We start from the raw sequence: 26,375 nt of genomic DNA on the forward strand, positions 1-26,375 counted from the left end.
ACAACCACTACTATTTCTATGGGGAAAACATAGACAAAAATCTCCTTCTCTCATATTTGGCCTACTAGGAGATGAAAAAATTGACACCTAGCACAAGAAAATCTGCATGGCAATTTTTAATTAAATATGTTCTGTTTAATAATGGAGAAAGTTATGAATCAAATCATTAAGGTTTTTTTCTGTTGATGTAAAAAAGAATATGAGAATTCATGTTCTCCTTTATTTGGGGAGAAATATCTAAGTGGGAAACTGCATGTAGAATTTTAATTAATATGTGCTGACAGGGAGATCAGCTCAGTGCTTTCTGACCACCTAGAGGGGTGGGTTAGGGAGGGTGGGAGGGAGATGCAAGAGGGAGGAGAAATGAGGATATATGTATAGCTGATTCACTTCGTTATAAAGTAGAAACTAACACACCATTATAAAGCAATTATACTCCAATAAAGATGTTAAAAAAAGAAATGTGCTGAAATACAAAGTATTTTAAAGAACTTCTATAACAAGATGGCAGATAGTAAGATTTATTTTAATTTTTCAATCTGCAAAAAAACCCCCCAAAACAAAAAACCAAACTATACTCATATATATATATATATATACACACACACACACACATATATATATATATAGTGTCAACATTTTCAGAGCACTTACATTAGGAAACATTGTGTTTCTCCTCAACCATATGACAATACTGTATATGCCACAGTAAAATTTACAAAACAATCGCATCAGCAATCACACAAACGTCATGATTTTCATGTCAAAACACAAGAAAAAATAGACATCTTCCCGGCACTTTGTTTGCAGCCCCACAGAGAGGTTCCCACAAATGCTGTTAGAAACTTCAGCTTTTAAAACCTAACAGTGGCTATTAGAGAAGTCATATCCTTTCCAGATCAAACTTAATGAGAATTTTGCCCTTTTAAAATAGCAACCAATGGTTTATTAATGGGTACGGTGAAGTTTACCCACCAAAAGATGTGTAAAAAATTGCATGAAAGTAAAAATAAATAAAGCTGTTGTAAATCATCCTTGTTTACACTATAGTTCAGAACAGAACACTGACACATAAAACCATCATTAAAGTTTTATAAAGTAATTATTTATATTCAAATTACAGCTATTCAACAAATCTAATGAAAACTGATTTGGTAAAGGTTCAGACGTTCACACTCCAGCAGTGTCAGTTCACAAGGACGCGCTCCAGCTGTGATGGGCAGTAGTGATGACATATCGCTGTTCTGACATAAGGCACTAGATCTCAATATGCCACACACTCGCCTTATGTCATATTACCTGTTAGATACCAGTGAATTCTTTAAAATGAAAAATAATAGAAATTCAGGACACAGTGCACTTTAATGACATACAGCATTTGAAATCTTTCAGACAATGGCCTGAAAACAGTCTTTTAATGCAAGCTCACATCTTCAAACACAAAATCTTTCTTTTTTATGCTTAGTTTCAACATCACTGGAAAAAAACACCCATCACTAAACCCTGATACACATTCTCAGCCATTGGACTCTGTTCTATCGCGGTCAGTGTTCATGAGGCAAAGCGTGACCCAGCATCTTTGTTCAAGTTCTCCTGCAAGGGCTCCTCCACTCACGGTTGTCATTCGGTTTCTGTCTCCTTCTGCTTGGCACCTATCAGGAGATGGGAAACGAAAGTTTCAAAGCAATATAAAAATACGTTGCAGCTGTGCATTCCTATATGAGCGCAGTGGTGGTTCTCTGCCTGGTGGCACCTACCCGCACCTGCAGAGCCTTAGGAGACGTGGGGAATGAGCAGGTGAGCGCCAGGCTCCCCACCCACACCTACCATCACTGCAGCACGCTTTTAATCCATTTTGCATATCGTTAATTCTAGCACTCTTCTTTTTTTTTTTTTTCCTTCTGGCCATGCCACGAGGCTTGAGGGATCTTAGTTCCCCGACCAGAGATTGAACTTGGGCCACGGCAGTGAAAGCGCGAAGTCCTAACCACTGGACCATCAGGGAATTCCCTGCATATCATAATTCTAAATATGCAAGGTTTAATTTGGAAAAGAAGAGGGTTCTGTTGCTAAAAGTTTTTAAAAGAAATATGTATTTAAGTTTTAGCGAAGGTGCACAGTATTTCTGTTGTACATACTTATAAAAATGTAAAAGCATTAAACATGCTTACGGTAACTGCACATAAAACCTACTCTCACCTTGCCAGGATATTTTGAAATGGGTTGGGAGGGGGGAGCTGCCATTTTTTTCATTACAACAGAGTCTGTATTTTCTCATCAGACACTAGAAGACACTCGACTTTGAAAGAGATCAACACTCTATAAAAATAAGGGGCTAAAAAAATTGTAGCTACTGCCATCAGGCTGTTTACTCACTAGTTGCACATGTGGATACTTAGGTTTGTTTGGATAGTCTGAATTAAGTTGGACAATGAACTACTGCTAAAAACTTTTTAAAAAAGAGAAGATGTTATTATATCAAATCAGTATCCTTAATGGGGAATTGTGTCCATTATCTGGTGAAAAGAATAACCACTGGTACCTTTTATTCACATAATAGTGGATTCTTTCAAAAAGCATCTCTTACTGATTAGTCCATAAACATCCAGTCAGCAGTGCTTGTCCGGGTATGGGGTCTGACGGCGCACAGCGTTCACGCACGGCTGTGGTTTCAATCACAGTATCTCTGGAGGGCCACTAGGCCTGTGTCAGGCTGCTCATCCTATAGCTGAAGGGAGGGATGGAGGCTGCACAGGTGAGCAGCGAGCTGGCCCACACTCACACAGCTCCAAGGGGACAGCAGGGTTGGGCTGCCCAGGCTGGACCTCTAGTCTGATGCTTACACCACACGGTCACCTGAGTATGCTACGTCTGATCTGATGGAGGCGCTCCCTCTCTTCCAAGACAGCACCGCTCCCGATGTTCACCGGTAATCCAGTTATTAGGAATACAGGGCATTTTCCTAAATGAACAGCGTTACACACACTGTACTACAAAGAATTCTAATTCGACTATCCCTGTCTTTACAATATTTATTTCTGTGGTAACATACATTGCAAATCCAGCTGTGGAACAGGTTTCCTCCTTGCATTTTCATTAATGCTGACTTGCATTAATAATTTAGAATTTTTGAAATATCAAATTTGGATGGAAGTTTAAACTCATCCAGACGAACCTTCTCATTCTTATGGTTTGTGACACCAAGGCATAGAGAGGATAAAGAATTGCTTACTCTGAATTGGTAATGCACAAAGAATCTTGGCCACGGGGACAGAAGCGAGTTGACATTTGGCCTGACTCAGCCCGGCAAGCTGTGTGCCTTGGCCCAGGGCCAGCCGACTAGAAAAGGGGTGTCTTTTTCTGAAGGTGCCAGGTTACATGCCTGTGGGGATGAGCCTGCCTGGAGAGGAGTCCTTTTCCTAACATGCACAGAGGAGCTGCACAGCTGACCCTTGAACAACACTGGGGCGCTACACACAACTTATCCTTTGTATCCATGATTCCCCTCCATATCCGCAGTTCGGTGTCTGTGGATTCAACCAACCATGAACTGTGTAGCACTGCAGTATCTACTATTGAAAAAAATTCACGTGTAAGTGGACCCATGTTGTTCAAGGGTCAACTGTATATAAATGGAATCACACTCTCTGCATTGGTCCTGCTTCCTTGCTCTGTTTCGTCTGTGGGGTTCATCCACCGTCCGATACAGCTGTGTGTGTGCGCCGTCAACGCATTCCACTAATGAACATAATGCAGTCTGTCCGTTCTTCTGCTCAAAGATATTTGGGTTATTTCCAGTTTGAGGTTATTACAAGTAATGCTATGAACAGTCTCACATCTTTTAGTCCTTTTCTCATTTCATGACGACAGAGATTATCATGAGCCATAAAAAAAAAAAATCCTGCCATTTTTGACAACATGGATGGATCTTTCACTTATTTCTAAGTGAAATAAATCAAGACAGAGAAAGATAAATACCATATGGTTTCATTCATATGTGGAATCTAAAAAACCCAAGCCAAAACTGATGAACAAAGACAACAGAAGAACATGGAGAACACAGCAGTGGTTACCAGAAGGGAAGGGGGTGGGGTGGGTGCAGTGGGTGAGAGGCTCAGCTGTATGGTGGTGGATGACAGCTGGACTTGGGGGGCCATCACTCTGCACACACGCTGAAATCGAACGCTGTACTAAAACTTATGTAATGATTAAGAAGAGGTTACCGTGAGTTTCAGGTTCTCACATATCTGAAATTTGAAAATGACTGCAGCAAGCCCTGTCTCTAGAGTTTCTGACTCAGCAGGCATGGGCTGGGCCCCACCTGTGCGTTTCTAACAATGTCCAGGTGCTGCTGCTGCTGCTGCTCTACAGCCTGCTGGGAGTCACTGCCCCCTCAGAATCACACCCCTGCCGTTCTCACTTAATCAGTGCGATCTGTTTCTCCCTGGTGATGGGGATTCCTTTCGGGTGGGTATCTTCAGGCTATAGGCCAACTGTAAAAACTAGTCTTAGCCAGTTTGATTGATTTCTGAACTAAAGAAAAATCAATACCCTAGTAACGGCACATTTTAATGTTTAACTTCTAAGAGTTCAAAGGGCACATGGTTTAGTCTCCTGTCTTGGCCTTGATCTGTGTGGCCTGAGGCTGGGTTGTCTGTACTTCCTGTGGGTGGGGAGGGGAAGTGGAGGGCTGGTGGTTTTAGGACCCCTTCAGCCATTAAACGATTGAACTGTGTGACACAGGAGAAACACCAAAGGGAGGCTTAGAGTTAATCTGGCAGAAAATGAGTTTAGTCACCAATGTTTGACAGTTAACGTAATTTCCATACACTATTAATGGAAAAAAGTTTGCGTAGGTCAAACTTTTATATACTCACTACTAGTAAGCTTTTTTTTTTTTTTGAAGGGTAGATGGTTTCAATACTTAGATCCCAAAGAATTTCCCTTCTGATTTCCAGTTAGTAGTCCTAAACATAAAGCAAAACTGAGGAGATCTTCACTTTTTAATGGGCAAGGTTATGACGATCATGGCAATGAATCCTGGATTACTTAAGCCCTTCTGGGTGTCGACAGGATGCTCTTAAGTCAGAATACTTCCTATAAACTTTTCTCTCAAGTAGAATAGGAGAATTTCAAAACCACAAAGAAAATGAAAATGGTTTACAAAGTACTGCACAGAAAGGTGCGGCTGGCAGGTGGGCGAGGGAGGGCTTGCCGCCCCGCATCCCCGCCCCGGCCCCACCTCAGCTCCCTGTGCACTTACAGTAAAGGTCAGACACTGGCATTTATACCTGCAGGGGTGAGTATCAGGGCTTGCAGAATATCCGACAGGGAAATAATACCCACGATACTGTCTGTTTCGTTTACTACCACCAGCCGATGGACCTGCAAACGAGGAAAAGAGGCCACGTGTGAAAGTTGAACTAAGTAAAGGTTTAAAATGGACGTCAGAAAAAAAGTCTTTCATGTGCTATACAATGAACAGATCCCACAAATGAGAGAAAGTAACAGTGCAAAGAGCCATGCAGTGGTCTTGGCTCTGTTAAAATGCAACGCTGATTTGCTTGACTACTTTTAAGAAAAATTAGCCAGATAAGTCCTGCTGAGTTTTCTATTTTCAAAATATTAATATATGAAAGATACAATTCAAAACATGAAGTATCACAGTAGCTGCTTCATGTGGCTCTAATCTCTTAAACGGTTTTTAATTTTTAAAAGTTGTATCTCCGTTTCTGTTAACTATCAGATAACTGTTTTTACCTGGGAGAGAAGTCCAAATAAGCAGTGAAACTAAAAGGTCACTGCTCTTAGATTATATTTTCTCTTTTCTCTATGAAGTTCATATATTAAGAATAACAGTCAGAGGATGATCAACTATAATAAAGTGAAATAAATTACATTCACATCTTGTTTTCTACTTGAAAGTCTTTTATAAGTGAGTGGACAATGTTCTGAGGTATTAATTACTATAACAAAGTGTCTTAAAACAGGAAAGGAGGCAGAGAGCATCACGCTTCTCTGATTTAAAAGCTTTAGAATTTAGGCTTGAGGCAACCACATGCCCGTCGGTTACCCTGGAGACCCTCTTCTCCACAATGAACAGTTAAAACCCGCTGGTACAGAATGGGTGGCACAGGAGGGAGACGGGAGGAGCGGGGAAATCACTTTTATAGTTTGTCTCTAATGATACTGTGCCGGTGATGCTTTTGACATCATAGCTTGCTTTTAGGTCAAAAGAGAAATCACTTTGTCATCTTTCTCATGCTAATCAACATAAATTTCTTTTAAAATCTTCTCTAGAAAAAGTTATGTTCTTCAATAACCCTGTGATATAACACAATTATCTATTAACTTTAATCGTAAGTTGACTTACATCTAGGGCCAGAGAATGCTATATATTCTATACTAGACACATTTTGTTGTTAACATTTAATAATGATAAATAACTATCTTTTGAACTACTAAAGGTCAAGGGGAAACCATTTCACTTAGAATTAGTTCTGCCAGACAGAAATGACCACCAAAAATATTATCATCTGTTGCTGAGTCTAAACTTACGAATGTTTCTTTTCTAAGAGCTAGTGTGATATTTGTCATATAAATAAACCAAATCATCGCTGATACTGTATGCCCTTCTCCTAACAAAATATGTTGAAGCTGGGAATTCCCTGGCAGTCCAGTGGTTAGGATTCTGTGCTTTCACTGCTGAGGGCCTGGGTTCAGTCCCTGGTTGGGGAACTAAGATCCCACAAGCTGCTCAGTGCAGCCAAAAATATACTATATATATGAACTATGTGTGTATATATATGTATATGTATGTGTGTGTGTGTATATATATATATATATGTTGAAGCTAAAAACTGGTCTTTGTCCCCCAACAAGGAGTCATATGGTGAAAAAAATTAATGATGAAAAAAGTCAAGGTGGGTAACTTGAGAAAACTTTAATTACACCTGTATTTCCCTCAATGACCTATTTTCACATTAAAGTTTGTGCTGCTCACCAGATGAACTTCCAGGACAAGCCAATCACTTTCTTCTCCTACCTGACAGTAGCACGTGCTCAAACAGGGGTCTTGGGAACACGAAGGCTGCTGGTGTTCTCCACAGAAACAGCCGTGTTAATGCTGTGGTGCGAGTCTTTCTAGTCTCTTTTCTATGCACGTGCACATATCTTAACATGAAGCATCACATTATATATAGTAACTGGCCTTTCTCTTAGCAATATATTGTTTTTCCATATCAACAGTATTCTCCTTTAACATGATTTTTAATTGTTATAAAGGATTCCATCAGATGGATGTGGTCCATTGTCCTTAAAATTAGGGAGGAATGTCTTACCTATTTCTGCTTATGATCTTCAAAAGGCATATACAAAAGAACAATAAAAAGCTTAGATGTATTCCTAAGTCAGTTAGAACCCTCTGGAAAACTAGTAATGGATGTTAAATTCAAGTAGAAAAAGACTTCGTGTTGAGACTAGTGAAACAGGGTAAAAGCCATGGCAGCTGAAGCTTGGGGAGTCAGCTCTGCTGAGGACGGAGCAGGGTGGGACTCTCCAACACACGTGACAGGAGCGGGGCAGGTGGACTTGGGCCATGTTGGCTCCCGAAGACGGGCTCTGTGCTCTGACCTAACACACCACTTCACAGGTAACTTTCAGAAAGCAGGCTAAGGTCGCCTGCAATTAGCCTAAAAATAACCAGGTACTTTTCCTCAGGGACTGTATTCTTGCTTTTAAATAAAAGTCAAAGCAGACTTATTATGAATTGATTTTGCCTAATTAGGGGTTAGAAGGAACACAGTTACATCCTTCAGTCCTAAGGAGTGATGAAGAGGGTAACATTCCTGTCCCTAACAAGAAAGGAAAGAAATTATTTTGGGAATGGGTATACTGAATTAGATACACTATAAAATGATCTTGCTTATTTTTTATTCAGAGTGTTACGCAAAGTATACTAAAAAATCTTATAGGCAGTAACATACAGGGGGACAAAAGTGCTCACGGTCAGGAGATGAACAGACCATTTAACTTAAAAAAAAAGATCAGAATACATTTTATTGACTTACTTGTTGTTAAGACCATATAATTACACATTTTTAGCTTTAAATTCATCAATACTCTAATGAAACCTAAAGCTCTTGGGACTTCTGTTTTCTCAAGTATGTTTTAAAACCATGAAAGTATGTTTATTTGATTCAGCTATGATGTCAGGACTTATAAATTAAATTCAATTCAGTGAACATTCACAGATGACCTACTATGTGCCAAGAAACGTGCTAGGTTCTGGAGCAGGGAGACTGTGTCACGGGACTGGACTGGAAGGCTGCCTCACGGGCTGGTCCTGTGACTCAGTATTCCTGGGGCACTGTTTCCTAGTTAGGTGCTCATGGCAGACGGGGAGGTGGGGAGGGACCCGGGTGCAGCCACTTCACCTCGGCTCTCACTATTCTGTCCACGATGGTCTCCAGTACTTCCAGCTTACTGCACTTCACTACGCCTTCGAAATACTGTGACCGGTGCTGCAGGGCCTGGGTCACTGTGATGTCTAGGTTGTTGTATGTTTTTTCAGCAGCAAGGTTCTATAATGAAGTAACAGTGCGTTATATCCTTCATTTCAATTCACATTAATGACCAAAGTTAGTTCAAAGCAGCCTGATCTTTAAAAACATTAATGTTTATCATAACTTAGTACCACTGTACCAGCTTATGACATGCCATCAGTACTGTTATTTCATCATCTTATCAATAATCATTTAAAGCTTATAAGGTGTACCTTTATTATGAAGCAACTGTTAAAAGTTAAATTCTGACTGTATGTCCTACAGAAGATTCCCCTATTCTTACCCTATACGGTTCTTTTTTTTTTTAATTGAAGTATAGTTGATTTACAATGTAGTGTTAGTTGCTGGTGTACAGCAAAGTGACTTATTTATGTATATATATTTTTTTCATTATAGGTTATTATAAGATATTGGATATAGTTCCCTGTGCTATACAGTAGGGACTTGTTTACTTTATATACAGTAGTTTGTGTCTGTTAGTCCTAAACTCCTAATTTATCCCCCCACTCTTACCCTACATTCCCTGAATGAATAGTGTTTTGAGAGGTGGACTAACACCTGCAAAGGGTGATAAGTCCCCAGGGCTAGGGAACGAGGCTTTTGCTAGAAAGGCTTTGCGGGGGTGATCTCGGAGGAAGCCCTGTAGATCTGAATGGCTTCTCAAGGTTCTGATTAACCTTACAGGGTCCCACCCAACGAAATTCCAATAAGCCTATTTTTTGGGTGTCTGTTATGTTAAACAGAATCAGATGAAACAAAAGAGTCTGAGACAGCTACAAAAGAATACTTAATGCTGTGGTCAATATTAAGGCAAAAAAACGGTATGCAGGTTTGGGGCTATCAAAGTTTCAGTTCCCTTTCTTAGAAATAATGTAAAACTCTAAGGAAATGAATTTAAATGAATGGGGGAAAACTATCGAGTGGAAGGATGTAGGACCAAAATCAATCTAGTAAATTTAAACCAGGGAATAAAAAACAGAACTTTACATAATCCTATTAAATACATTTGCTGTCCTCTTTAGAACAGTTGTTCCCAATTAGCAAGTGGTGGGATACAGATGACCAGGGATCCATGTGTGCACTAAGCACATGCCTGCTGGCAGAATGAATCAATGTCTCTGGTATAGAAACATGACTATTTAACATATACACGTGCTGTAGTAACAGGTAAGTGACTCATGTACTGAAAAGACAAAGAATTATAAAATGCTACTAATATGGAAAGGTACAGTCTCCCAGGACTAAACCAGGAAGAGTCAGAAAATATGAACAGACCAAACTGAAATTGAAACTGTAATTAAAAAACCACAAACAAAAGTCCAGGACCTGATGGCTTCACAGGTGAATTCTATCAAACATTTAGAAAACAGCTAACACCTATCCTTCGGAAACTGTTCCAAAAAATTGCAGAGGAAGGAAAACTCCCAAACTCATTCTATGAGGCCACCATCACCCTAATACCAAAACCAGACAAAGATACCACTAAAAAAGAAAATTACCAGCCAATATCACTGATGAACATAGAAGCAAAAATCCTCAACAAAATACTAGCAATTTGAATCCAACAATACATTAAAAGGATCATACACCATGATGAAGGATTTCTCAGTATCCGCAAATCAATCAGTGTGATACACCATATCAACAAATTGAAGAATAAAAACCTATGATCATCTCAATAGATGCAGAAAAAGCTTTTGACAAAATTTAACACCGATTTATGATAAAAACTCTAGAAAGTGGGCATAGAGGGAACCTACCTCAACATAGTAAAGGCCATATATGACAAACCTACAGCTAGCATCATACTCAACAGTGAAAAGGTGAAAGCATTTCCTCTAAGATCAGGAACAAGACAAGGATGCCCACTCTCACCACTTTTATTCAACACAGTTTTGGAAGTCTTAGCTATGGCAGAGAAGAAGAAATAAAAGGAATCCAAATTGGAAAAGAAACTGTCACTGTTTGCAGATGACATGATAGTATACACAGAAAATTCTAAAGACGCTACCAGAAAACTATAGAGCTCATCAATGAATTTGGTAAAGTTGCAGGCTACAAAATTAATACACAGACATCTGCTGCATTTCTATACACTAACAATGAAAGATCAGAAAGAGAAATTCAAGAAACAATCCCATTTACCACTGCATCAAGAAGAATAAAATACCTAGGAATAAACCTACCTAAGGAGACAAAAGACCTGTACTCCAAAAACTATAAGATGCCAATGAAAGAAACTGAAGAAGACACAAACAGATGGAAAGATATACCATGTTCTTGGAATGGAATAAATATTGTCAAAATGACTATACTACCCAAGGCAGTCTACAGATTCAGTGCAATCCCTATCAAATTACCAATGGAATTTTTCACAGAACTGGAACAAAAAAAGCTTAAAATTTGTATGGAGACACAAAAGACCCCAAATAGCCAAAGCAATCTTGAGAAAGAAAAATGGAGCTGGAGAAATCAGGCCCCCTGACTTCAGACTATACTACAAAGCTGTAGTCATCAAAACAGTATGGTAGTGGCACGAAAACAGAACTGTAGATCAATGGAACAGGACAGAAAGCCCAGAAATGAACCCACGCACCTGTGGTTAATTAACCTATGACAAAGGAGGCAAGACTATACAGTGGTGGAAAGGCAGTCTCTTCAACAAATGGTACTGGGAAAACTGGACAGCTACATGTAAAAAAATGAAATTAGATCATCCTTTAACACCATACACAAAAACAAGCTCAAAATGGGTTAAAAACCTAAATGTGAGACTATAAAACTCTCAGAGGAAAACATAGGCAGAACACTTTGACATAAATCGCAGCAGTATCTTTTCCCATCCGTCTCCCAGAATAATGGAAATAAAAACAAAAATAAACAAATGGGACGGGACCTAATTAAACTCAAAAGCTTTTGCACAGCAAAGGAAACCATAAAACGAAAAGACAACCCACAGATTGGAAGAAAATATTTTCAAATGATGGGACCGACAAGGGATTAGTCTCCAAAATTTACAAACAGCTCATGTGGCTTAATATCAAAACAAACAACCCAATCAAAAAATGGGCATAAGGGGCTTCCCTGGTGACGCAGTGGTTGAGAGTTCACCTGCCGATGCAGGGGACACGGGTTCGTGCCCCGGTCCGGGAAGATCCCACATGCCGCGGAGCGGCTGGGCCTGTGAGCCATGGCTGCTGAGCCTGCGCGTCCAGAGCCTGTGCTCCGCAACGGGAGAGGCCACAACAGTGAGAGGCCCGCGTACCGCAAAAAAAAAAAAAAAAAAAAAGGCATAAGACCCAAATAGACATTTTTCCAAGGAAGACATACAGATGGCAAAGAGGCACATGAAAAGATGGTCAACACCGCTAATGATTAGAGAAATGCAAATCAAAACTACAATGAGGTATCATCTCACACCAGTCAGAATGGCCATCATCAAAAAATCCACAAACAGTAAATGCTGGAGAGGGTGTGGAGAGAAGGGAACCCTCCTACACTGTTGGTGGGAATGTAAATTGGTGCAGCCACTATGGAGAACAGTGTGGAGGGTCCTTAAAAAACTAAAAATAGAGCTACCATACAACCCTGCAATCCCACTCCTGGGCATATATCCGGAGAAAAACATGGTCCAAAAGGATACATGCACCCCAATGTTCATTGCAGCACTGTTTACAATAGCCAAGACATTGAAGCAACCTAAATGTCCATCGACAGAGGAATGGATAAAGAAGATGTGGTACATACGTACAATGGAATATTTCTCAGCCATAAAAAAGAATGAAATAATGCCATTGGATGGACCTAGAGATTGTCATGCTGAGTGAAGTAAGTCAGACAGAGAAAGAGAAATATCGGATGATATCGCTTATATGGGGAATCTATAAAGAAATGATACAAATGAATGTATTTTCAAAACAGAAACGGACTCACAGACTTAGAGAATGAACTTATGGTTACGGGGTGGGGGGGAAGGTGGAGGGAAGGGATAGTTAAGGATTTTGGGATTGACATGTACACACTGTTATATTTGAAAAGGATAACCAACAAGGACCTACTGTATAGCAGAGGGAACTCTGCTCAATGTTATGTGGCAGCCTGGATGGGAGGGGAGTCTGGGGGAGAATGGATACATGTATATGTATAGCCGAGTCACTTTGCTGTGCATCTGAAGCTGTCACAACATTGTTAATCGGCTATATTCCAATATAAAATAAAAAGTTAAAAAAAATAAAATGCTGCTAATATGTTATTCACTGCTAAACCAATGAATATTAAAAGTACAGTTACTGTTGGGGAGTCTATGGAATTCTCTGATAAGGTCCTCATCCTCAAAGAAGCTAGGAATTATTAAAATAGGAAAAGTACAAACACAAAAAACAGACTAATGAATATGCTTTAAATGCATTCTAGATGACAGGTTTAACAAAATTAAAAATACTTACAATTACATCAAATTTGGAATAAATATCTACAACTTTTCCTAAAAATAAAAATGTATGTTAGAATAATGTCTTAGAAACAAAAAACAGCATTTAATATCAATCTTAGCTAGGTATTTACTAAGAATTAAATATTGCTAAACAAAATAAACTTGACTATTTTAAAAGGGACATGAAATCATATCTTAATGGAAAATGTGAAAATAAGCCAGTATAAAATTCTTATTCTCTTGAGTACTCCTTGGTCTAAGTTTTCATTTCCCCACTTATCTGATATGCCAGGTCATTTAACAATAGTTTTACCCTAAGGAGATAAACGGTTGTTTCTGTTCAACTGGTATGGCCCAGCACACAGACCTGACTCGTCCACAACAGGCAAGGCTGACACTCGTCTTTCCACGAAGACGTTCAAGGCTTTAATGATGGGAGTGTCTGGGTGTATGAAGGCGATGTTGTGGTAGGTCCCGATTCCGAGTGCACCCAGGTTCTGCTTCATGAAAGCAGGCTTTGGCATATCAGACATCTAGACAGGAAGACGGGCACAGATGCTCTAGAGCCAGAGCAGACCTTTTCAGTGTTCACATGTCCACATTTGATGAAAAACTATGTGCAACAAATTAGTCTTTTCTAACAATCCACCCGGATATCTGAATTATCATGAAAATGTTACATACAAGAACTGTGTCTTTTGTTCAAACCAGCTTATATGTTTATGCTTATATTTAGCTACTTAGTAAAAATACTGCAAAGCACTAACACTGTAACATTTTCTCCTTCTCTTCACCCACTGGAAAACCGGACAGAAGGGAACAACAGGTCTATTTGGAAATTAAGACCCATCAGCCACCAAGAATCTTCTTAAATTATTCATGTTAAATTCATTGTCCTGCTGTCATCATTAAGTAATGTTTATTAAGAACCCACACATTTCCAAACCCAAAGCGTTTGATGGTGGCTGTCTGAGCTGCTAAGCTAGTTCCCACACCATCCCACCTCTACATCCTGAATTCTCCATTGGAGGACTCCAATTTTTGTCTACTAGGAACCAAGAACAAGCCAACTGAACAGAATTAGAAGAACATTTAAAAGTTAACTTTTCTTTTCACGGGCTGTTTTAAAGGAGGAGGGAGAAGTCAGAAGAGAGAAGTCTAGGATCATGTTTGACTAAAACAAAATAAGGTCTATGGTTTCAAAAATCCACCTTTTATAAAGGGTACAGTTGATTCCATCCTCCTGGTGTACCTTATAATTATCAGGAAAAGATGAACAATTAGAAGAAACAAAATGTTCAAGTCAAAGAGTTCATCAATATTCAAATCATGAGAATCCTAGAAATTTAGAGAGAAAAAAAGAAAGACCTATTAGGTCATCTAGCCCATCTTGATGCAGGATAAACCCCTGTTCCATCTGCACACTTAGGCTGACTGTCAGATGTCTCTAAGGGCAACGCTACTTTTTCTCGGAACATGATCTCAAGGCAGTAAAAATCCGGTTCTGGAGTTTATTTAAAATTCCTCATTTTTATCTGAAAATCCCTAGCTGAATATTCTAACAGCATGATTCTAATTACCATATTGGCCCAAATATAAGGCAGTACTGGCAGAGGCCACCTCCTCTACTTGTTGTAGAGGAGAAGATGCCAAAGGCCTGTCTCGGGCTGTGCCTCCTCGTCGGCAGCACGGCCACGGAAATGCGCTGGGCCTCCGGGCGCCGTCGGCCCTGTGAGCCAGGTGCCCTGAGCCCGAGGATCCCAGCCGCCTCTGGACACGGACGGACGGAGCTGTTGGAGGGAGGGTTGCTCCACCACCACCACTGCAACCGTGACAAAGCTACGCAACCTTGCTGAATGATATCGCTTCCAAATCAGATGAATAAAAATACCTACCTGAGAGGGTGGTGGCTAGGACTAGATTTATCATGTGAAGTGCCTGACACAGCGTAATGCTTAACAGTGTTTAGCTCCTCTCATGATTAGTACTGTCTTAAAATGGCGACTCTAAGGGGTACATGGGCTAAGAGCCTGGTACAGCCCCGCCCTGGGTCCTGTTAAAGCTCAGTGCCAAGGCAACTGCATGCGTTCAGCCCATGGCAGACAGGAAGTCTGACCAACAATGTCCCCGCCTCCTTAATTCTTCTTCCCTAGACTGCCTCTTTACCAAACTTCATGCTTTTTTGTAAATCACTCTTCTCCTTCCTACATTCTTTCTTAGTGTTTATTTAAACATGATGAGTGTTACATTTACACAGACTATTAAAATATAGGGCTGGTTTGATGGACAAGGCATTTCTCCCAATCACTTAAACCCTCTGCACTGCTGTCGGAGAAGCCTGGGCTCCTTCACGCCACACTAGAATACTGCTTTATTTCCTTATTTGAAGCTGTGGAGAAGACAGGAAAGCCAACTTGATGTAGATTTTTAATGTCTACTAAATTCTTTTATTAAAAAATGATTCTTAATATGATCTCTTCTGAACCATGAATGAGGCCTCTTACTGGTTCTGGTTGACCAATTACTTATAACCTCAACTTCAGTGCATGTGATTAAAAGGAAAAAATTGAAGCCCTCCTGTGAACACTCTGGCCCTTCTGAGCCTCTTTTTAATACTGCCGACCAAAGAGGTTCTGAGTTTTGGATGATTATGAAGTCATCTCATTTCCGATGCAGTTGAGAAAACCTACAGACAATATAGCCCTAATTTGGACCAACATGGTATTCTGTTGTCAAAATTTTATTTGCTTTGGGCTTTTCTATCACTGCTGCAGTAAATAATAAGACCATCCTGGGGCCAGGACTTCTGAGCATGTCCCCAACCATGACACCAGTAAAGCATCACATAAGGCAGTCTGGCTCAAGCTATCTTGGGTAAGCAGTTCCTTAATCAGACTGACTCGCGAACTGCTTTGCTTCTCCTCATTTTAGGTGATAAAATATTCTCACTTAAATAGAGAATTCCAAGTGTTTTTACTTGCACTGAAAGGTGATTACTTTTTAACTGGAATCAACTTTGAGAATGTACAATTCAAATAGTAGTGAGTTGAGAAACTGAAGTTTAGAAATGGAGACCTCAAAACTAACGATTTCTTCTATGAGGGTAACAGGAGCCAATTTACTTGAAGTAAATTAAAGTAGATGCAGCTATGTCTTTAGAAACACTAAAAACTACTTACAAAAAGCTGGAGGAACTTGAGGATTCTTTTGTGGGTAAGTATATAAAGTGCATTCCCACTGATAGGGTCAATAACTGGCAATCTGTGGATTTTATTTTTGATCAACGAGTGTACAGCATCGAAGAGGCTGCGGGAAAAGCCATTACAGTTGTTAGGAGGCTTTAAAGAAGAATTAGAAAACTTTGGAACACCCCTGCTTTAAACGTACTTTGTGTCTTTAAATTACAATATTAAAGGGTTGACTGACCTAAAACAGCGTTCTAGAAAAGCTTTAAACTGGAGATCTCAGCAAAATTTTCGATTTTCCATAATCTGTTAATAAGCCTCAAATCCAAGTGTGAACTACAAAAATCTCTAGGAGAGCAGTTTTTTAATAGCAGGTTTGATGCTTTTATTTGAGAAATGACAGAAGCTAACCCCTCGGGAAGCTAATGGACGACCCTGGCAACAGAGGGCGCTGTGGCCGGGGCCCCCTGCACTGGCCGCTCTGACTTCGCACAGCCCACTGGCCACTTCCGTGCTCAGCCAGCCCACTGCTGGCTGCTCCAGCCTCTCCTGTGACTGCCGACAAGGAGGTGTGCTGGGTGTAGCTGTTTTTTAGGACTCGGAAATAAAATAATAAAAATCAATATTCCACTTTTTCTCACTAGTGCACTAGTTTTAAGAATGCTTTTATTTCTGAAAATGTATCCGAGCCATCCCAGAAGGCTTGGGTCAACACTTGTGGGCAGCCCCATGCTCTGACCACCTCTGGACCAGCGCCTAAGGAGACTGATTTTTCAACTTCAGTGCATGTTGGGACCCCTGGGGGAGTTGTTTTAATGCACATGCCGGGGCACGAAAACCCTCCAAAGACTGACTGGGAGAAGAGCCCAGAAATCTGCAGCTTTAATGAGCTCCCTAGTGGGTTTCTGCTGCAGGTGATCTGGATTTTCGAACTGCTCAGTATGACCATCTTCCTAGTTCATTATCAGTCCTTTGGACCAACAATGGCTGTGATTTCTACGGTCTCTAAGTTTACTGAATTTAATATTAAGGAGGCTGGCCCCTATCTAGATTAAAAAAAAAAATCTATCACCCATGGTAACAAAACAGATGAATCTGAATGAATGGAATGTTTTCAAAGGAGAAAAACTTTACAAGTTTACCTTGCATCTGGAGATATATTCACTAAAGGCTTAAATGTTTCTTGTAAATAAAGCTCTGTATTTATAGAAAGAAAATATGTAATTAGCAACATATTTGCTGTTTGTAATTATTACATAAATTAAAATACCCTTCAATTTACAGGTAATAATTAGAAGGATTAAAAACCCAAATCAAATTAATTTACTGAAAACTATTGTGTTACTTATAGTTATGGCTATTATTAAACAACTTCCAAACTGTTTCAGGATGTTGCCTTTGTGGAAAAGTTAAGTATTTAAAAACAGTATTACAATAGATGTTGTAAAAATCAGAAGAAAAGTCAAGAAATCTGATAAAAGAGCAATACCAGCAGAGGTCACTAGAATGTTACCAAGTCACTATCACCCTCAACAAATGAAGACTTTTTGAAATCCTTTAAAATTAATTTTCACAAGTTAAAAGATAAAAGTTATAACAAACTTTGTTCTTTAAATGTTATTAAGTTTTATTTTCCACACCAAAGCTTGATCTACTGTATCTGGGGATCTTTCTAGTAGGTAGACATTATCTTTGTAAAGATAAACTGTCCACACCAAAGCTTGATCTACTGTATCTGGGGATCTTTCTAGTAGGTAGACATTATCTTTGTAAAGATGATAAACTGTAATTTGCTTTACTGAGGTTTCTGCACAGAAGGCATTCAAGAAAATCTCGACATTATTATTATTATTACCACCAAATACCATGTAACATCAGAATGTAAATATACTTAAACCTTGGTCTAACATTATACAATAGAATTTATTAAAAAGTATCTGTCTTGGTGTTAAAATAATATATATTCACTGCATAATAGGCAGTGCTAAAATGTGGATCCCATGTTGACTTACTTTGTTCGGTTTGACTTGATAAAGCTATCATAAATCAAATATATCGTTCAATGAAACTTCCAAATCATATGGGATTAAAAGAGGCCCAGCTCTCTTTAGAGCATTCTAACGGATGTTCAGATCTCACAGCCAGTCACAAGGGGTGCTTATCATACTAAGCAGATAACGGGAGTACAAAGCTAAATCTCAGTTTTAAATTAAAAAATTTCCTTGAGTTGGCCCCTCAATTTCTAATGTAGGCTTCTCCCTGAACACCCTACAAAGGCTTCTTCCTCAAGGATCCCCATCACAGGCTCCTATCTAGGATATTCTTACTGATTGGTCCTTTGCCCCCTCTGTAAAAACCCAGCAGGATGGGTCTCATTAAGACAGAACAATTTCACAATCATGAAATTACAATTTAAAAAATGGCTCCATTTCAGAAAAGGGTATTGTGATTATAAAGGGTGAATTTCAATACTGCAAACAAAAGAAAGCAATCTTGAAGTTATTTTCATGGGATTTTATCCAAATCATCTAGTTTTAGTTTCACTTGTTCTACTTGTCTCCATAATTTGTAAAGAAATAATAATAATGTAAAGAAATGATTGAATTTAAATAGGAACAGATCCTTGCTTTTGTTAATTTCAGGCATTCCTTTGGTGCATTTTCTATACAAAGGCAAAGATTTGGAAGGTAATACTTAGTGGTGAATGGTGGCTCCACTGGGGGCCAGAGACTCGGGCACTAGTTACTATATCCCATCTATATCCCAGCCTTAATCTAAAGACTTGTTATAGGTTCTCTATACATGTGTACTAAACAGAATGGGTAATATTTATAGTAGTATGGCATACTATCAAAATTAATATAGAAATAAATGTCTTAATGTAGTCAATTATTAAGCAGAGAGAAGAGGACCTGTGAAATTAAAACATTTTATACATATGCAGAACATTTTTTTCCTCATATTAAAAGGTTTTTAACACTCAACAGTGCTTACCCCTCCATGTTTCAATCTTATGTTCCTCTAATTCATAAATCTGTACCTAGAAGTAAGAAAAACTTATTTACAAATCTTAACACACACAACATAAGGGGAAAAAAAGAAATCACTATTTCATAACTACTGCTGAGTCCCATAATTCAGCAATATTAGAAATATGAGACAAAAAGTGCTCCACCTTTCTTTGAAGACAAGTGTTTTATAAATTTAAAACATAAACCAACACAATATTTTCATTAATTTAATTTGAAAATTTCTGATACACTTAAATTTTAAAACATACACCGACACACACACACACACACACACACACACACTCCCCTTCTTTCTGAGGATACATAAGATTTTTAGCATCTCTAATTTTAAAAGGGCAGTTGGTTAAATCATTTGCTAATTAAGTTGCTGGATCAGGTTATGCCTGGACCACACGGGCGTCTTCACAAAGGTAGAGAGGGCGTTGAGTCTGGAGAGCCTGGAGGCTGGGCAGGGGGTACAGCACTTAGTCACCTGGAGTCGTCAGCACTCACATCACTGCATCTTGGCTGCTGCTTTTGGTCAAAGTACTTAAGGTCTCTGAATCTGTTTCCCTTCCTAAACAGCTGGAGAGAAGGCCCTCCACATTCAGCTTCTGTGAGGACAACGTGCTCTGTGAGCCTGAGGCAGAGGGCCTCCCCACCTGCTGCAGCCTCCACTGTGGCTCAACTTAAGAAAGTCACTCTGCCTCCTGCAGTGTTGCACTGGGACTCCTGGGGGCCCTGCAGTAGGAAAACCTGGCCTCTTCCTGAAGCTTCTTGAAGCTTAAAATCCACCTGGCAACATTAAGACAGTCCTATACTGAAATGCCACCAACAACTGGCAAGAAACCACCAACAAGAAGGCGTACATACCAGAGCATACTCTAAAAGGCTTATTTAGTGCAGGGATGCAGGGAGAGTAGGGATGAGCAGAGGTCAGAGGTCAGGCAAGGAAAACTTCAGGAGGTAGATTTCAGCCAGGCTCTGCATGATGAATGGACTTTACATAAAAGAAGATAAACTCGTAAGGGCCTGGAGAGGAAAAGGACTTCCTCACGTTCCCAAAACACAGAAAGGAGACGGTGCTGGGGGACAGGAGCGAGGAGTCTGGGGACTAATGACCCGAGGTGGGCTCTGTGTCTGGGAGAGAAAGCCAGGCCAGCACTGATGGGTTTAAGCAGTGGGACGACGTGACAGCACCAGAGCCAGATGCAAAACCGAGTGTCAGGTCAGTTAGGTCTCAAATGGTGACTGTGAGAATGTAGGGGCAACTGAAAGGAAGAACCAAAAGGTTTAGAGAATAATAAAATAGGGGAAATAGAGATGAATGACTAAGTAAGAACCCGCCCCCCCCCATTTTGATGCCAGGTGACTGAACAACATCCACGAAAGAGAAGAAGCCTAATTGAGGAAGGTGAGGCTCTGGTTTTCACACAGTTGAAAGTAGAACAATCCTGGTCTACGTCTCACTTAGGCGGTTGTGAGGTGATGCCCGTGCTCTGCTTGCACACCCCCCTCGGAGCTTTAGTTACGGTCACCAGCATGGCCATGACTCAGCTAACATGGAGGTCTCTTAAGCTGGCGAGATGGGAAGTGTGTGTGTGTGTGTGTGTGTGTTACAAACATGAGTAAGACACAGTGTCCACCTCAAAGAACTACCTAACAAGAAGGAACCTCAGATACCCCTATGACAGCCTTTCTCGACCTAGGCACTACTGACATTTTAGGCTGGATGCTTCTGTTGTAGGGCCATCCTGTGCACTGTAGGACATTTAGCAGCATCCCTGGCCTCTGCCCACTAGACACCAGTAGAACTGCCCCACCCTTCCCCCAGCTATGATAAAAAATGTCTCTAGATATTGTCAAATGTCCCCTGGGAGGCAAAATCACTCCCAGCTGAGAAACACTGCCCTACAACTAATCAGAATACAGTATGAAAAGTGCTGTGTGGGTAGTGACTAATAGTGACTAATTCTGCTCCAGGGAGATGGCACAGGGCTCTCCATCACTGAGGCGGTTCTCCAGGAGGATTCTGAAAGACCTGAATTTCAACGGCAAGGACCAAGGACCTGAAGGAGAATGTGCACGTGGAGGAAGTGGACTCAGATTTCCAAAGAAGAGAAGCCGCAGGGAGACGAGCAGAGGGGTCAGGAGGAAGGAAAGAGAGAACTGAGTGGGCAGGGCAGGAGAGGAGAAACAAGAAGTGCCACCACGGCAGGCTCTGTAGGTGGCAGGGAAGAAGCAACCACCGCTCAAGCACAGGCTTTAATAATTTAAAAAAAAAGAGGTATACAATACCTACATCTATGTAACTACAGTGGCTGATAGGAAAGGCAGCAGCCTTGGGTCCCATCATAAGGAGTTCTTTCCATAATATACATAAAATTATAATTTAAAAGTTCCATTTCCATTTTGTGGAAAATCAGCCTAGAAATTTTTACAAAGAAGCTACAAAATCTTTCATGTTTAAGCTCACCATCTCACTGAAAATAAGTATTCAGTAGAAATAAGGTTTGAAAATAAAATTGGAGATCACCCAAGGAAGAATTAGTGAGTTTAAGATAGAGCAACAGAAATTATCCAATCTTAAGATCAATGACACTAAAGACTTGAGACTATGGGATAGTATCAAGGGGTCTAATATACAAGGAATCGAAGTCCCAGGAGAGGAGAGAAAGGTTGATATAAAAAAAACAAAATGAAGAAACAGCAGCCCAAAACTTCCCAAATTAGGTAGAAAAGCAACTTAGAAGATCAAGGAAACTCAACATACCCAGAACAGGATAAATATAAAGACATATCACAGTTAACAGCTGAAGTCCAAGGTTAAAGAGAAAGCCCTGAGCCAGAAAGAAGTGGTGCCTCACATAGAGGAGACGAGGACAGGGATCTCTACCGACTTCTTATCAGAAGCTCTGGGAGGCCAGAAGACAGTGAAATTACATCCTTAAAGTGTTAAAGAAAAAAACCCCCAAAACCAAAAAACAGTTAACTCCATCTCTATAAAACAGCAGAACTGTCCTTCAAAAATCAAGATAAAAAAAGCCTAATTTTTTCCCTTTTACCCCTCATTTTGTTTAAAACAAAAATGATAGGGGTAGATTAAATGGAACTATGTTTTCCATATAATTCTGATACTAACTCTCAATAGACTGTGGTAAGTTAAAAATGATACTGAAACCCATTCGGCAACCATACAACAACAACAACAAAACAGTGAAAAAGGTGTGGTTAAAATATCGACAGAGCTCTATCAGCCATGATGGGGTAGATGGGACCACACTGAGTCTCCTGCTAAAAACAACTAGAAAATGGGAAAAAAATACGTGGAACTGTTTTCAGACACTAGACAACACACGAGGCAGGGCCGTCGTCCCCGAGAGAAGGGAAGCAAGCTGAGCCCCGTGACCTCCACGTCCCTCTTAAGAGGCACTTTGTGGACTGTGATGCAGGCAGCTGACCCCAAGTGGAGCAGGTCTCAGTGAGCTGAGGAGGTAGAAATCAAAGTCTGGGCAGACGGAGCCGGACGGAAACTGAAGGACAGACTACCAGACAAGGTGGAGCTGTCCAGAAAGAGAAAAGAAGGCTGCGCAGAGACTGCCTGGAGGCCCCGACTGAACACGAAGCCGGGCATGCACGGGGTGAGAAGGCATTTGCCTTCTCACCAGGCAGAGTGAAAAGTCCTTGCTGAACAACCAGGGAAATCCATGGAGATCCCAGAAGTACTAGTAGAACTGAACCAGCCAGAGTAACGCTTAACACCCTAACAAAGCTTAAAAACAAGCCTCGAAATAAGCACGTGAAAAGATACTCAACAGCATTAGCCATCAGGGACATGCAAACCAAAATAACAATGAGGTACCAATTCACATCCACTAGAATGGCTATCATCAAAAAGAGAGACAGTAACAAGGGTCAGCGAGGATGTGGAGAAACTGGCACCCTGACACACTGCTGCTGGGAATGTAAAATGATGCAGCCGCTGTGGAGAAGTCCGGCAGTTCCTCAAATGGTTACACACAGATTACAATGTGACCCAGAAATTCTACTCAAGGTCTACACCCAAGAGAAATGAAAACATATATCCACATAAGCTCCTATACATGACTGTTAATAGCAGCATTGTTCACAATAGCCAAATAGTGGAAACCATTCAATGTCCATCAACTGATCAATAAGTAAAATGTGGTATGGCCATACAATGGAATATTATTCGGCAATAAAAAGAAATGAAGTACTGATATATGCTACAGCATGGAGGAACCCTGAAAACACTATGTTCCGTGAAAGAAGCCAGTCACAGAGGACCACATATTGTGTGATTCCATTTACATGAGTTGTCCAGTATAGGCAAACCTACAGAGACAAAGTAGATTAGTGGTTGCCTAGGGCTGGTGGTGATGGTGGACTGGTGGCGTGTCACAGCTAAAGGTGTGAAGTTTCTTTTTCGGGTAATGAGAATGTTCCGAAATTGACTGTAGTGATGGCTGCACAACTCTGAATATACTAAGCCATTGAATTGCATACACTAAATGGGTGAAATATAGGATATATCAACTGTATCTCAATAAAAACTGTTTTAAAAAAGGACCTGCAGGGCTTCCCTGGTGGTGCAGTGGTCCAGAGTCCACCTGCCAATGCAGCGGACACAGGTTCATGCCCCAGTCTGGGAAGATCCCACATGCCGCGGAGCGGCTGGGCCCGTGGGCCATGGCCGCTGAGCCTGCGCATCCAGAGCCTGTGCTCCGCAACGGGAGAGGCCACAACAGTGAGAGGCCTGCGTACCGCAAAAAAAAAAAAAAAAATACTGAGTAAAAAAGGACCTGCAAGTAATTCAACTGCCTGCCCAAACAAACTCCAACTCTTTAAAGGAAGACAATACAGATATTCAACCACATAACATTAACAATGTCCAGCATCCACTAGAAATTATTACATTTGCAAGAAGCAGGAAAATGTAACCCATAATAGGAGAAAAACCAGTCTTTAGAATCAGACCTAGAATAGAGGTGAAGGAAAGAGCATCTGATACACACACACACACACACACATACACACACACACACACACAATCTCAGATATATAACAACTGATACAACATGTTCAAGGATTTAAAGGAAAACATGAACATAGTAAGGAGAGAAATGGAAAATATAAAGAAGAACCAAATGGAACTTCTAGGACAGGAAATACACTATCTGAAAGGAAAAAAATAGTAGGTAAGGTATTGTGGAGAAAATAACAGTGGAAATGAAGACACAGAAATAAAATGTATCTGAAATGAAGCACTGAGAGGAAACAATACTGGGAAAACCCCTACAAAACAACAGGGTCTCAGTTGAGTAACTAGAATCCTAGAAAGTGGGGGAGGGGACAGAAAAATACTTGAAGAAACAGTACCTAAGAGAATGGAGAAAAAGAATATGATAATCTCAATAGCTATAGACAAAAGTATGTGACACAATTCAACATGCATTGGTGAGAAACACTCTTGGCCAACCTGGAAAAGAACAAACATCCTCAACATGATAAAGGGCATCTATGAAAAAACTACAGCTAACACCATAAGTAACAGTGAAATACTGAATGCTTTCCCTCTAAGATGGGACACAAGGGAAGGAGGTCTGCTTTCTTGATGTCAGCACTCTACTGAGGTCTTGGCCAATGAAATAAAGCAAGAAAAGGAAATACCGTGTCCACAGATTGCAAAACTCGGTATCGTTAAGATGCCAACTCCTTCCCAAACTGCTCTACGGACTGACTCCCAATAACATCAGCAGGCATTTTTAAAAAAAATAGTTATCAAGAGACTATTGTATTGGCATAGAGACAGACAGGTAGAACAACAGAACAGAACAGAGCCCAGCAACAGACCCACATTTAAGGCAGTAAAACAATTCTATGACAAAAAGAAAGTCTTGTCAATAAATGGGGTGGGCACAACTGACTGTATCTGCAGATAACATCATTATGTACATAGAAAAATCCTAACAAATGTACAAAAAGTCTACTAGAATAAGTGAATCTTACAAGATGAAAGGTTAATATATAAAAATCAATTGTTTTTATATAGTAGTGATAAATTCTTAAAAATGAAATAAGCTATAGCTTTCACAATAGCACTTTTCTGTTTATAATTAGAAAATGAGTTGTAATATGGAGGCAAAAAAATGTATCCTCAAGTATTAAGAAAAACTTTGGACTATATATTTAGATATAACTGCTCTTTAGAAATTCTGATTTAATTAACTACTGCTGAGATCTATTATACTGGGTTTAGCTGCATTTTATTAAAATGTAGCCATTTAATAATCATATTTGTGCTGATTTTGCCAGTCCGAAAGCAGAGATATGACCATTATAAGAAAAACCAATATTCAGCTGCATTTGGCAGTATTTAAGAAATCAGGTATGTCATGTGAAATAACTATGGAATACTTATGAAGTCTTTGGTAAAACTTCCTTCTAAGAGTATGTCTTAAAGCAGAAGCTTATTTTTCCATTTTGTGTAGGAATTTAATTATTGGGCAATACTGACCATTACATGTAAAAACAGTATTAATTGGATTGCCTTTAACCTGTTAGATACCCAAAACAGTACGAGTTAAAGAAACGGAGTATACAATTCTGTCCTTCCCCAACCCTGCCAAAAACAAAAAACAAAAACACACACACAACCAAAACAACTCAAAAAAACACAACAAAAACCAAAACCAAAAACCAAACAAGCTGGTAGAATCACAAAAATCATAGTGTTAGATAAAGGCCATATGTAGTTTTCAAACTATGTTCTTATAAAACAGTTGGACCAGGAACCAGGGAGTTCTGCCACTAAAATTAGCCAGTAGCAGTCTTAAGTGGCAGAAAAATGTCAAAACTGAATTTCTCCAATTTTAATTTTTACTTCTTTAAAAGCACAGAGTCCGTGTATTTCTTTTATAAAATTTCAGGGGTAACTGCATAAAGCTGCATGCACATCAACAGGCCCGGAAGTCAGGCCTGTGTTGGTCTCATCTCCACTGTGGGCTTCACTGGGCACAGCCACCCCTGTTCTGGAAGGGTGCGAGGGGCCTCCTTCATTCATGGGTCCAGGCAGATCTCAACACTACAGCATGCCCATAATGCTATTAAAGAGCATAAATTTAATGAAATTTATAGACTATCTAGGCAATAAATAAACACA

The 26,375-nt window shown here is 40.0% G+C and overlaps 1 protein-coding gene across 6 annotated transcripts in view; it reads right to left on the minus strand.

Annotated features, from left to right (window-relative positions):
- Positions 1–520: 520 nt before the first annotated feature.
- PRKAG2 (protein kinase AMP-activated non-catalytic subunit gamma 2) overlaps positions 521–26,375 on the minus strand; it is a gene marked incomplete at its 5' end in the record, with an annotated part of 287,549 nt that continues 261,694 nt past the window's right edge. For all 6 annotated transcript variants that reach the window (XM_079711968.1, XM_079711967.1, XM_079711966.1 and 3 more), the window contains 8 exons: positions 521–1,652; positions 5,292–5,385; positions 8,436–8,582; positions 13,010–13,047; positions 13,364–13,529; positions 16,176–16,302; positions 17,324–17,378; positions 19,176–19,221. In XM_079711968.1, coding sequence (XP_079568094.1) covers positions 1,621–1,652; positions 5,292–5,385; positions 8,436–8,582; positions 13,010–13,047; positions 13,364–13,529; positions 16,176–16,302; positions 17,324–17,378; positions 19,176–19,221 — 705 coding nt within the window. In that variant the 3' untranslated portion in view covers positions 521–1,620. The remainder of the gene's footprint in view (positions 1,653–5,291; positions 5,386–8,435; positions 8,583–13,009; positions 13,048–13,363; positions 13,530–16,175; positions 16,303–17,323; positions 17,379–19,175; positions 19,222–26,375) is intronic.

This window comes from Hyperoodon ampullatus, assembly GCF_949752795.1.
Source record: "Hyperoodon ampullatus genome assembly, chromosome: 9".
NCBI classification, from domain to species: Eukaryota; Metazoa; Chordata; class Mammalia; order Artiodactyla; family Ziphiidae; genus Hyperoodon; species Hyperoodon ampullatus.